Genomic DNA, 13,869 nt, shown 5'->3' with positions numbered 1-13,869 from the left:
AGCTGTGAGGGTTAGCCAGAGACTTGCTTCCAGAATATCATTTATAACACTCTTCCTTTAGGGAACTTTGAGAAATGATGGAAGGATTAACAGGCTGATAGCCAGGACACAACATGAATGCTCCTTGTATGGCTGATAGAATGACTAGTCCTAAATGGTGGGAGAGTTTTAGGAGCTCTCATAACATAACTGACTAGGTAGGGAAAAGGATGTGGGTTACCTATTGGATGTCAACCCAGAATACAGAGATGGAATGCTGGCCTCAATGCCACTGTTAGATATAACACTGTTTGGAATAGCACAGAGGAAAAGTTTGGTCATTTGGGACACTCCAATGCTATCACATTCCAGTGTGATGTGAAATTTATCACATTGTGATAACAGCACAACTAGAAATATTCCGGTTCCATAGAATAGAATTGAAACATTAACTCTTTCTTTCTCCACAGATGCTGTCAAACTTGCTGAGATTTTCCAGCACTTTCTGTTTTTATATACCAAATTCTGCTGTATTCGTGGAGTAGTTTCACACTTGCATCCTTTGTAGGAAGAAAGACTTGCATTTTTATAGCATCTTTCACAACGACCAGACATCTCAAAGTGCTTTACAGGCAATGGACTACGTTTGAAGAGTTGTTGCCATGTAGGAAACATGACAACCAATTTTGGCACAGCAAGCTCCTACAAACAGCAATGTGGTATTGACCAAGCAATCTGTTTTTGTGAAGCTTGTTGAGGAATAAATATTGGCCAGGACGCAGGGATTAATTCCCTGCCCTTCTTCAAAATATTGCAATGGGATCTTTTGCACCACCTGAAATGGTTGATGGGGCCTCAGTTTGGCATCCCAACCAAAAGACACTCCCCCAACAGTACAACACCCCCTCAGCACTGCACTAGAGCATTGATTGTTGAGCTCTGGGACTTGAACCCATAAGATTCAGAGGCAAGAATGCTACCAACTGTGCCACAGCAGACACCTTACCTGTATGGATCTGAAAGAGCAAGAAAATAGTTCATTTGCATTGGAGCTGACACTAAAGGGTCAATTTTAACCTAGAATGGGTTTCATATCGGCCAGGTGAGAAAAAAATCACACTCACTGGCTTAAATTTCAGGACCAGGTATTTTAACTTGTGAGCCTTATTTGAAAGTTGCCAGTCCAAATGGTTCCAAAATTAACTGATCCAGGTAGGATCAGGGCAGGGAGCAGCTGCCGGCAGGGAAGGCTGTAGCACTGTTTGACTTTCTCAACAGCTGCTGATCTGCTTCAGCCTGTTGGGAAAACCACAGTGGTTTCTCTGCTTATGTCTGAATTAACATGCCTTCAGATTCCTATTGAAATAATAGGACCCAAATTGCATAAGTCCATAAGGCTCTGTCTGCTTTAGGCTCTTGCCTCATCCAAATGGAGAACCCAGACAATGGGAAATGGCCAAGTTCCAAGTGGGCATATACATGTCATGGGTGGGTAGGGTTAAAATCAGCCCCAAAATTTCAAAGTATTTTTTGTTTCTTCAATGGCATAATGATATTTCTATTATGCACTGATTAGAAATCATTATGATCTGGGATGGTTATGTTATGTTCAGTTGCACCACAGGTAAGCCAAGTGCTACATTAAATGCAAAATCAGACAGAGCCAATTCTTGTGTAAAACATAAAACCTTTATGTATTTGTAGAAGTATGCAGAAATAGAAACCTAGCCACCTCAGTGTCACATGATAAGAAATATCATTATATATTGAGTTTAATGAATTGCTGAAGAAAGTAATATTTGATAGAGAAAGGAAGAAATGAGTTAAATAACATATTGTGGAATATAAGGATCCTTCACATTCATAATAATTAAGTAGGTTCCTTGGGGAAATCACAAAACAGTGGATGAAATAAAGAGGGTTGTTAATTAAAGTAGAAGTAATTTGCCTGCATTGTACTTACTAGCTAGGATCACAGTGCTTATTTTTACTGGGACCAGATTTTCTGCCTCTTGCCTTTGAATTAGTAGGGAATCTGGACTAGCATACAAGTTCAACATATATTTTCTCTGATATTATGATCATCTAATCAGAAGGTCAAAAGATTGGTTTGGGTGAATAACAGAATAAGAGCTTGAATTTCTTTTCATTACAGCATCTAGCTTTGCTTAAATCAATCCAGTGCATCACCCTTCTGACAGCTCACTGCAGTTATTGATCACCTATATGTGAAGGGATGTTTCTTGACATTTGCCTTAAACACTACCCTTGACATGGTGGTATAGTGATAATATCACTAGGCTAATCCAGAGGCCCAGGCTAAAGCTCTGGCGCATGGGGTCAAATCCAACCATTGGAGCTTGTGGAATTTAAACTCAATCAATAAATCTGGAATGTAAACCTAGTCTAGGTATTGTTATAAAAAACCCATCTGGTTCACTGATGCCCTTTAGAGGAGGAAATCTGACCTCCATAACAATGTGGTTGATTCTTAACTGCTCTCTTAAATAGCCTAGCAAGCCACTCAGTTCAAAGGCAATTAAGGATGGGCAATAAATGTTGGCCTTGCCAGTGAAGCCTATGTCCTGTGAAAGAAAAAAAACATGAACGTGTATTCTCTTGCTGAGCTGCCCTAAAGTGCAGTCTAAATGTAAATTTGTCATAAGTGAAGACAGACACATTCTTGTGAATTATGTTAGGAAAAATAACTACCTAAGGGTAGGCGGCTAATATCATGTGCACCTTGTTTGAAATGCTATAGATTAAATTTTGCTCAGTAAATACTGTGCTAACATCTGGTTATTAATTTAGGGGAGAAAAGGAGATCGAGGTAAAGATGGAAGCCCTGGTGCAAAAGGAGTACAGGTACTGAAAAGATACATTATCTGTAATGTATTTCATCTCAAATTTTCCATTAAATGCAAAGTAAAGGCAAATAATGAACACTGTCTAAAGCATGGATCTTTATGAACCCAAAACTACACCATACAAGTGGTAATACCTTTTAATGCAAAGGAAAAGATTGATAATTTCTTAATTTGTCTCACCTTCCTCAAGAGCTGAACTGCAATCGTTTAATTAAAAGAGAAGGAAGGTCAAATGGGAATGTAACATTTTAGAGTTCCTATTTGAGACTTTTTTTTGACATTCAGCTTCTCTGATCACTGACTCCTGTTGAATGGAAAGTACCTTCATTTGCTCAATATCACAATAATTTACAATAAGCCCAGAATGTGAAAAGAAAACCCTCCAAAAACCTTCATTAGTGTACTTTAGCTTGCTGGTTGTATCATGCACCCTCACATGAACTTCCTGCGTTTTGAAAATGATAGAACAAACACTCCATAGATGATAGCTTAGGATATAAACTGCTACGGGTAGGTCTGAAGTTTGACGTTGGACCTGATTTCAGTGTTTGGTGAACTGCCTACACATCAGGAGTGGATGATAATCACAATATTTTAGAGGTGGCTGGGTGTGTGGGAGGTGTACACCTGCCTCAGGAATGATTTTTAAAAGTTAAAAAATAAATTTGGAATAATAGTATAGCCTATACAGTCACAAACTCCAAGGGAAGAATTTTCAGGCCGGCGAGCGGGGGAGGGGCCCACTTGCCGACGTGTAAAATGACCCGCAGTGAGGTCGGGCGGGCGTCCCGATGTCACCATGCGTCATTTAGATTTTCAGTTCAACAGGCGCGCAGCCAACTCAACTGTGTGCCCACCAAACTGTCAAAGGCCTATTAAGGCCATTGAGAAAATAATTAAAGTTGTTAAGAATGTTGCCTTTCCAACCTTAAGGTTGGCAGGCAGGCGAAGAGCCCAGGTGGTCTTCAGATTTTTCAGGGAACCTCATCCATGGGCAGGATGAGGTTTCATGAAGGGTTTATTAATTAAATGAAAAACTTTCAAATATTTGATAAACATGTCCCAGCCTTTTCTCTGTCTTTAATAAAAACTTTCATTCCAAACTTAATTTCCCTGAGGCAGCTCCGTACCTCAGGGAGATTTCTGCGCTCTTTTGTAAAATGGTGGCACGGCCCCGACCGGGGACGCCAACCGGGTTTGCGCTTGCCCCTGCACAACACCTCCGACGGGCAGAAATTTCTGCTCTAAGTGATATGAATGCATACTCAGTGGTGGAAAGGTGATTAGACAGTTTAGATCTAATTACTCTGCGTAGAAGGTGGTGAACGTGTCTCAGCCAGGAACTGGAAGTGGACAGCAAATTCAAAAGATGGCTGGATAAAATTACTATTGGAGGAAACAGTAGGAGGTATTTGAGATGGAGATGTTTGATAATTCTTTAGGCTTTCAGACCAACCCGATAGGCTATAGCCTAAAAGGTGTGGCTATGGGTGTCCACATGGGCCCCAGATATGCCAGTCTCTTTAGGGGTATGGGGAACATTCCTTGTTCCAGTCCTACTCAGGCCAACTCCCATAAATCTTTTCTCAGTACATCTATGACTATTTTGGTGCCGCTTCATGCTCTCGTCTGGACCTGGAAAATCTTATCAATTTTGCTTCCAATTTCCACCCCTCTATCAACTTTACATGATCTATCTCTGACAGCCATCTCCGACACTTCCCTTTCCTTCCTTGAGCTTTCTGTCTCCGTTTCTCGTGATAGACTGTCCACCAATATTCATTACAAGCCCGACTCCCACAGCTACTTGGACTATAGCTCCTCATACCCTGCTTCCTGTAAGGACTCCATCCCATTCTCTTGGTTTCTTCGCCCCTGTCACATCTGTTCTGACGATACCACTTTCCAAAACGGTGCTTCTGGCATGTCTTCCTTAACCGAGGGTCCCCCCCATGGTGGTTGGCAGGGCCCTCAGCCGTGTCCGACCCATTTCCCGTGCCTCTGCCCTCACACCTACCTCTCCCTCCCAGAACCATGATAGGGTCCCCCTAGTTCTCAATTTTCACCCCATCAGCCTCCGCCATTTCTGCCAACTCCAGCATGATGCCACCACCAAACACATCTTCCCCTCATTCCCCATAACAGCATTCTGTAGGGACCATTCCCTCCAGGACACTCTGGTCCGCTCTTCCATCACACCAACTCCTCAGCCCCTTCCCATGGCACTGTCCCGTGCAGTCGCAGAACGTGTAACATCTGGCCCCTTGCCTCCTCCCTCCTCACCCTCCAAGGGCTCAAACATTCCTTTCAGGTGAAGCAGTGCTTCACTTGCACCTCCTTCAATTTGGTCCACTGCATCCGCTGCTCCCAATGCGATCTCCTCTACACTGGGGAAACCCCCAAATGCAGACTGGGTGACTGCTTTGTGGAACATCTTTGGTCTGTCCGCAAGCATGACCCAGACCTTCCTGTCACTTGCCATTTCAACCCACCACCCTGCTTTCATGCTCACATGTCTGTCCTTGGCCTGCTGCATTGTTCCAGTGAAGCCCAACGCAAACTGGCGGAACAGCACCTCATCTTCTGACTAGGCACTTTACAGCCTTCCAGATTTAACATTGAGTTCAACAACATCAGATCATGAGATCTCTCCTCCATCCTCACCCCTTTTATTAATCCCTTTTTTTCTGCATTCATTTTTATTTTTTATCCACTTATTTTTATTTTTATTTAATTTTATTTTTATTTAATTTTATTTTTATTCATTTATTCATAGTTTTATCCCATTTTCTATCCTTTTCCCCCCACCCCCACCCCTCCCCCCACCCCATCCCCCAAAGGGCCATCTGTTGCTTGTTCCATGTTGTTCTTTCACAGAGTGCTTACGTTTGTTCTGCTATTATCACATTCTGCTTTCTTACTTTTATGCTGCTATCAGCACCTTTTTTAGCCCTTACCACTACCATTAACACTCAATTTGACCTTTAGTTCATGATATCTTTGTCAATCTCTCCTTTGTCCCCACCTATTGCTGGCCTTCAATCTAGCTTCAGCTGCTCCACCCCCGCCCCGCCCCATGGCTGTCCCCCATGGCCCCAGTGTGCCATCCAGAAGGGCCTGCATGTTTCTGATTTAAAATTTTTCCCTTACCTCTCCAAGGGTGCCTCCATATTGACGTGCCCTCTTGATTCCTGGCCTCCTCAGCAGTGCCCATCTCTCCCTGCAGGGTTGCTGAGGCTTCAGGGACACCAACTCTCTAATTGGGCCAGCAGCATCTACATCCTGCCTGCTGCTCTTAATTGGATGGCGAGCCTGGAGGCAGCCGATTATGAGGCCTCCTTCTGTAAAATTGTTGGGCCTGCCCTGCTGTCGACTTGGGACCCCCATTTAGTCCAGATAGCGGGGTCCCTAAGTGCATGGTAAAATTCTGTACTATGGATTAACTGCATGTGAAGAATTGCTACAAAGCCACCTTTGTGCAATTATCACTCTGTCCATTGACTCTCCTGGTGTAAAGAAGATTTGCATCTTTCAGAGTGTTGCCAAGGCAAAATTTCAGCCTGAGTGGCAGCCATTCAATCAAATTCAGTAACGTTACATGGCTGCCTCTGAAACCAGTGCTGTAATATAAGTGATAAAAACAAAAAAACTGCAGATGCTGGAGTTCTGTTGAAGGGTCCTGAAGACTCGAAACATTAACTCTTTTCTTCTCCGCCAATGCTGCCAGACCTGCTGAGTTTTTCCAGGTAATTCTGTTTTTGTGCTGTAATATAAGTGTTATATTAGAGGAGCACAAGGGAAATTCAGGGTGAGTTTTTCATTTTCCCAGCATCTCCCTCCTTTGAGGGAGCTGCTGTACTTTACCATCACCTCTTTCAGAGACATGGTCAAGATCAGAAGTTTTATATTTGTAGGTGGAAGCATGCGTGCTGTCATAGGGGTTAATTTTAACTTTTGGCAGTAGTGATATTGAACTGTCTGCCCTTAACACAAATCTTCCAATTTTCTTTATCTGGAATTTTCTTTAACAGGAAGCTAATCCAATATCATGCTTTTTACACCAAGTGTAAAGTTAAAAAGTTAAATTGGCCCCACTTTTCTTGTTCTTTTCCTTTATTTCTTTCTCCAGTCGGTGTGAAGAAAATAATGGCTGAGAAATAAGATCGCACCCAAAGTGGAGTGAAATCCAAGTCCAGGACATTTGCACATGGCTAAAGAGGCTAGTGAGAATCATAGCAGCTGGTCTGCCAAACCCATTTGAATGCAACTGCAGGAGCCAAATCAATTTAGTATGATAATGTTGTGGCATTGGCAATCATTTAATTGTTCCTGGAAATATTCACAGAATCACAAAATTTTAATGGCAGAGAAGGAGGCCATTTGGCCCATTGTGTCTGCTCCGGCTCTCCAAATGAGCATTATAACCTAGTGCCATTGCCTTGCTTTTTCCCCTTACACCTGCACATTGTTTCTGTTCAAATAATCATCTAGTGCCTTCTTGGATGCCTCCATTGATCCTGCCTCCACCACACTTCCAGGCAGTGCATTCCAGACCTGAACCACTCATTTGTGAGAAAGTTTTTTCTCACATCACATTTGCTTCTTTTGCAAATCACTTTAAACCTGTGCCTTCTTATTCCTGATCCTTTTACGAGTGGGAACAGCTTCTCCCTATCTACTCTCTCCAGCCCCTTCATGATTTTGAACATCTCTATCAAATCTCCTTAGTCCTCTTCTCCCCAAGGAGAACAGTCCCAATTTCTCCAATCTATCTTCGTAACTGAAGTTTCCCATCCCCGGAACCATTCTTGTAAACCTCTTCTGCACTCTCCCCAACGTGTTTACATCCTTCCTATAATGTGGCGCCTTTTGAAGTTCTATGCAGTCCTTTTTGCAGTTTACAACACTCCCAAGCTTCGTATCATCTGCAAACTTTGAAATTGGCCCCTGCACACCAAGATCTAGATCATTAATATGTATCAAGAAAAGCAAAGGCCCCAATCCGACCCCTGGGGAATTCCACTACAAACCTTCCTCCAGCCCAAAAAATATCCATTGATCATTACACTTTGCTTTCTGTTTTTCAGCCAATTTTGTATCCATGTTGCTGCTGTCCCTTTTATTCCATGAGTAATAACTTTTTCTCATAACTCTGTTTCCACACAAGTATATTGTCTGAAAGTCCTTCAGATAGGATGTTACTGGAAGTAGTCTTGGGATACAGATGACATTGTGCACCTGCCTGTAGTTTTTTCATCTCCTGCAACTTCCAGGATTTGGTTTCCTTAAACAAGGTGGGCACTCTCCTTGAAGTGGCTGAGGCTCCTTATGAGGCTTCCTTTTCTCCTGTTGCTGACTGCTGCCTTCTATTGTGAACTGATTTTTTTGAGTAAGTAATGAAACACAGAAGCATGTTAATACATACAAGATTTAAGAAGAACATGGCACAATTGCTTCAAATGGATGAGGAGGAATTCAAATTCTTGAACTTTGGCAGTGGGCATGTCTGTGCTGTGATGTTGCGAGGTGGTGAAAGTAGATTCCGAGTAACATAGACAATAGAGACTGTGAGGGCCACTAAATAATGGGGAGAATTTTCTCCCCGTCGGGGGAATTGGACGGGAGTGGGTGCAGCCGTGTGCGCAACCGATCACCGCCCGTGTTTGGCTGGGCGCCATTTTACGTGGGTGGGCCAATTAAGGCCCACCTAGTGTGATGCGGCCTGGAAGCACTGAGCTGCCTCAGGGAGATTAAGTTAAGTTCAAAAAAATTTAATGAAAGAAAAAAAAAATTTTAAGACATGTCCCCTCATGTGAAACTGCCACATGAGCTGGGACATGTCTATTAATTTTATTGAAAATTTTTACAAGACTTTAAAAACCTTCATGAAACATCATCCCGCCCGCAGATGAAGTTTCATGATATATGTGAAGGCCGCCTGGGTTCTTCGCCTGCCCGCCAACCTTAAGGTTGGACGGGCAGCTCAGTTAATTGTTTCAATTGATAGTTAACTGGCCTTAATGGGCCTTTGACAGTTCGGTGGGCATGCAGCTGACTTGGATGTGCTCCCGCCAAACTGAAAATCTGAATGACGCGTGGTGACATCGGGACGCACGCCCTACGTCACCATGCGTCATTTTACACCTCAGCGAGCGGGCCCCACCCCCGCCTGCCAAGCCGAAGATTCTGCCCAATGATATTTTCCTTCCTAAGAAGTTTAGCCAGCCAATGCTCTACATTGCCCCTCCTGGTCAATGAGAATTTGCTTCTGTTTTTAATTTTGCTTGACTTGCCACTTGTCCAATTGTTCAGAATTAACATTCCCCGATTATAATATATGGCAAATATTATGATTTTATTGTGCAATAAACATTTCAAATTCAAAGCCTGATGAAAGCTATAAAAATGTGGTGAATTATTATTTTTGATTCTTTGTTTATAGGGACAACGTGGTTTAAAAGGAGAGCCTGGAATTTCTGGTAAAAAGGTGAGTAAACTTAATGCTCCTAGTTGAATGTAATTTATTAATTACATGTTTATAGGCCCAGGTGTAGTGAACATATCGTTTCGATCTGAAGTCGTTCTGGCTTTGATTCAATGCAAAAATGCAGTATATGTCTGATACAAAGTTGCTCAAATTAGGTTTAATTGGTGTAAGGTCATTCCCAGAAAACATTCTTGTGCTGTTTCAGCTTCATAGCAGCACTCTATAAATATAGTCAAACCATCTGAGAATATTTTAAACTATGCTTTGAATCTTTTAAATTACCAAAGAACCAATTTTCCACTGGCTCTTCACTAACATTAAAATTAGTCTGGATTCCCTGAATATAGAACATGTAAAGTGGGCAGTATAAGTGGGATCTGCCAGTTCCGAGCTGTCTGAAACATTTGAGGGTTAACAGCTGCACTAGCATGCTACCATACTAGAACTTTTTAGTTATTCTTTCATGGGGTGTGAACATCACTGGCCAGGCCATGTGCCCATCCCTAATTGCCCTTGAGAAGGTGGTGATGAGCTGCCTTCTTGAACCACTGCAGTCCATGTGGTGTAGATATACCAACAGTGCTGTTAGGGAGAGAATTCCAGGATTTTGGCCCAGCAACATTGAAGGAACAGTGATATATTTCCAAGTCAGGATGGCAAGTGGCTTGGAGGGGAAGGTCCAAATGGTGGTGTACCCATGTGTCTGCTGCTCTTCTAGATGGTAGCAGCTGTGCGTTTAGAAGGTCCTGTCTGAGGAGACTTGATGAGTTGAGAGCTGCATCTTGTAAATGGTACACACTGCTGCCACTGTGTGTCGGTAGTGGAGGGATTGAATGCTTGTGGATGGGGTGGCAATCAAGTGGGCTACTTTGCCCTGGGTGGTGTTGAGCTTCTTGAGTGTTGATGGAGCTTCACTCATCCAGGCAAGTGGGGGGTATTCCAGCACACCCCTGACTTGTGCCTTGTAGATGGTAGACAGGCTTTGGGGAGTCAGGAGGTGAGTAGCCACAGTATTTATATGGTTAGTCCAGTTCAGTTTCTGGTCAACTGTAACCCCCAGGATGTTGAGAGTGGGGGATTCAGTGATGATAATACCATAGAATGTCATTCTTTCTTGTTGGAGATGTTCATTGTCTGGCACTTGTGTGGTGCAAATGTTACCTCCACTTATCAGCCCAAGCCTGGATATTGTCCAGGTCTTGCTGCATTTGGACATGGACTGCTTCAGTATTTGAGGAGTCGTGAATGGTGCTCAACACTGTGCAATCATCAGTGAACTTCTGACCTTATGATAGAGGGAAAGTCATTGTTGAAGGAGCTGAAGATGGTTGGGCCTAGGACACTGCCCTGAGGAACTCCTGCAGTGATATCCTGGAACTGAGATGACTGTTCTCCAATACCGCAACCGTCTTCCTTTGTGCTAGGTATGACTTCAGCCAGCGGAGAGTTTCCCCCTTGATTTCCATTGACTCCAGTTTTGCTAGGGCTCCTTGATGCCACACTTGATCAAATGCTGCCTTGATGTCAAAGGCAGTCACTCTCACCTCACCTCTGAAGTTGAGCTTTTTTGTCCATGTTTGAGCCAAGGCTATAATGAGGTCAAGAACTCAGTGGCCCTGGCGGAATCCAAATTGAGCATCGGTGAGTAGATTATTGCTGAGCAAGTGCCACTTGATAGCACTATTGATGACCCCTTCCATCACTTGACTGATGATTGAAAGTAGACTGATGGGGCAGTAATTGGCAAGGTTGGATTTGTCCTGCTTTTTGGGTACAGTGCATACCTGGGCAATTTTCCATATTGCCGGGTAGATGGCAGTGTTGTAGTTGTAATGGAACAGCCTGGCTAGGGGGCGAGACAAATTCTGGAGCACAAATCTTCAGTACTATTGCCGGAATATTGTCAGGGCCCATAGACTTTGCAGTATCCACTGTCTTCAGCCATTTCTTGATATCACACGGAGTGAATCAAATTGGCAGAAGACTGGCACTTGTGATGTTGGGGACAGATTAATCTTCTTTTTGTCATTGTACCTCTGGTAAGTGTTCCCCGACCTAGTTAGATCATTGATTATGCTACAGTTAAATTATTCTATTTACAAATGCCACATTAGCTTTTTTTGCTATTGAGCTGTATCCCCCACTAATGAAATCTAAGACAATTTTTTCCAATTTGCCCAGCTTATCTGGACCCCTATGTTTTGCTGCTCCTTTGCACTTGTTAACACATTTAGTTTACATTTCCTCTCCCAAGAACATTTGAAATAGGAGTAGGAGTGAGCCATATGACCATTTGAGCCTTCTTCACCCTTCAGTAAAATCATGGCCTAACTACATAACGTTCACTTTCCCACCCGATCAATACGTCCCTTAATTCCCTTAGTGCACAAAAATCTATTGATCTCAGCCTTGAATATAGTCATCGAATGAGCATCTACAGCATTGAGCATAGCATGACATGGCTGAAAGGGTGGGGTGGTGGGGGTGGTGGGGATGGTGGGTGGGATGGAGGAGTGGTCAATTTATACGCTGAGTACATGCAAAAGCATGACTCCTGGGGCCAGAAAAATGGGGTTGTCTTATACACCTGGTCGACTTATTTGCTATGATTTATGGTAAGTTAGCTTTTCATCTTCCATAGCCACTGCTAACAGACTTTAGTGTTGGCTGCTAAAGAGCTGAAGAACTAATATTTTGATAAATAGGTAAGGCTAACTAAAAGTGATTCAAACAGTGTCGAGCAGCATGTGACCATTGCAGTGCAAAGATCAGTGGAGTGTGGACCTTAACCTCTGAAGGAATAATTAGGAAGAACTCAATCGCTACTTATTCATTGTATTGTATTTTGATATGAATTTAGCTGTTCAATACTTGGAACTGTCTGCCTTTTGTTTGGTCATTTGATTTTAGTTTGGTTTGAGCCAGTAATCGGTTAAATGATTGATTATTTAGATAGTGTGATTGATAGAGATTTTTGAAGAGATAATGAACATATTGATATAGAAAGTACAGCAGCTGCGAAAAAGAAGCTGCTGATAAAATGAAGGTACATGGTATTAAAATGCATTTGGCAGTATTTAGCAGAAAGCCATTTAAAGGGGAATGGGTGTTTGGACTAAAAGGATGTATGGAGCAGAATCCTCCAGGATTCAGGGCTTGGAGCTAAAAAAAAGGGATATAATATCAAATTTGTGGAAGATACAAATATGCAGAATGTAGTAAGTTGCAAACAAGAGTGCAACCAACTTCAGGAAGACCAAAATAGTTCAGTAGACTGAGCAGCTAATATGTAGAATTATGAAGAGATGGATTTTGAGAAGGAAGAATAAGGAATCATCCATTAAGGATAAGGACTGAGATGAGGAGAAATGTTTTCACTCGGGGGTTGTGAATTTTTGGAATTCATTCAGTGAGTATATTCAAGACTGAGATCAATAGATTTTTGGGCATTAAGAGAATCAAGGGATGTGTTGGAGGGTTGGGAAAGCCAACTTGATGTAGTTAAGCCACGATTTTATTGAAGTATAACATTAGTAGTCTGCCTCAATTTTTCACCCCACAAATGGATGTTTTACTTGCCAGTGCCTTATAACTGGGTACGAGAGATTAAATTGGTGATAGGGGATTTATTGCAAAGATGTGTGAGAGTTTAAGACATGCCCACACAGAGCAAATTGCACATGGAAAACGATGAAGAGAAATGAGTCTTCCGGCAAAAACACATGACGTATGAAGCTGATTTCAAACGAAAAGTTGTAACATTTGCTAACTCTCAAATAATTGGGCTGTGGCAGGTGAATTCAGTGTTAGTCAAAAATTGGTGCGAGAATGGAAGGAAAAGGAATCCGGCCTGAAGAAGATGCCCAAGACCAAATGCTCCATGGGGACAGGGACCAGCCACTGGCCTGATCTTGAGAAGCTTGTATCAAAATTGGTCCTTGAAAATTGTCAGAATGGTTACATCGTCACCAGAAATGTAATGCCTATATACATACTTGAGTGGACCAAATCGAACCCTGATTGCAGCAAAGATTTCAAACGAACAGCTGGTTGGTGTTTTATGGAATGTAAATGTCCTCGTGTTGTGGCAGAAAACTAAGATCACACAGAGACCACCAAAAGACCTTGATGGCAAAATTAACAGTTTCCATCGATTCAGACAGCAGCAAAAACATGTGTACCCACTAGGCCACATCAGCAACATGGATGAAACACCGTTGAATTTCGATATGCCCAGCAGCCAAACTGTGAAGTGGAAAGATTTGAAAACAGTCCTAGTGAAACCCACATGAAATGAGAAGACAAGATTAAAGGTGCTATTAAGCCTGCATGGTCAGCAGCATAAAATTACAGCCTGTGGTGATTTTCAAATCTAAAACCATGGGCAAAATCTCCTGGTTGGCAAGTGGGGGCAGGCCCTGCATGCTGACGCGTAAACCGCCATGTGGTGACATCGGGCGTGCATCCTGTTGTCACCTGGCGTCATTCCAATCTTCAGTTCGGTAGGCGTACACCAGAGTCGGCTGTATGCTCGCC

General features: G+C 42.7%; 1 protein-coding gene across 1 annotated transcript in view; it reads left to right on the top strand.

Annotated features, from left to right (window-relative positions):
• LOC121276210 (collagen alpha-1(XXVIII) chain-like) overlaps window positions 1-13,869 on the top strand; it is a 328,458-nt gene that overhangs the window by 40,111 nt on the left and 274,478 nt on the right. Inside the window, exons 6-7 of the mRNA XM_041184378.1 lie at window positions 2,791-2,844; window positions 9,289-9,333. Coding sequence (XP_041040312.1) covers window positions 2,791-2,844; window positions 9,289-9,333 — 99 coding nt within the window. The remainder of the gene's footprint in view (window positions 1-2,790; window positions 2,845-9,288; window positions 9,334-13,869) is intronic.

This window comes from Carcharodon carcharias, chromosome 3 (assembly GCF_017639515.1).
Source record: "Carcharodon carcharias isolate sCarCar2 chromosome 3, sCarCar2.pri, whole genome shotgun sequence".
Lineage (NCBI taxonomy): Eukaryota > Metazoa > Chordata > Chondrichthyes > Lamniformes > Lamnidae > Carcharodon > Carcharodon carcharias.
This window is presented reverse-complemented; position numbering and strand designations above follow the sequence as displayed.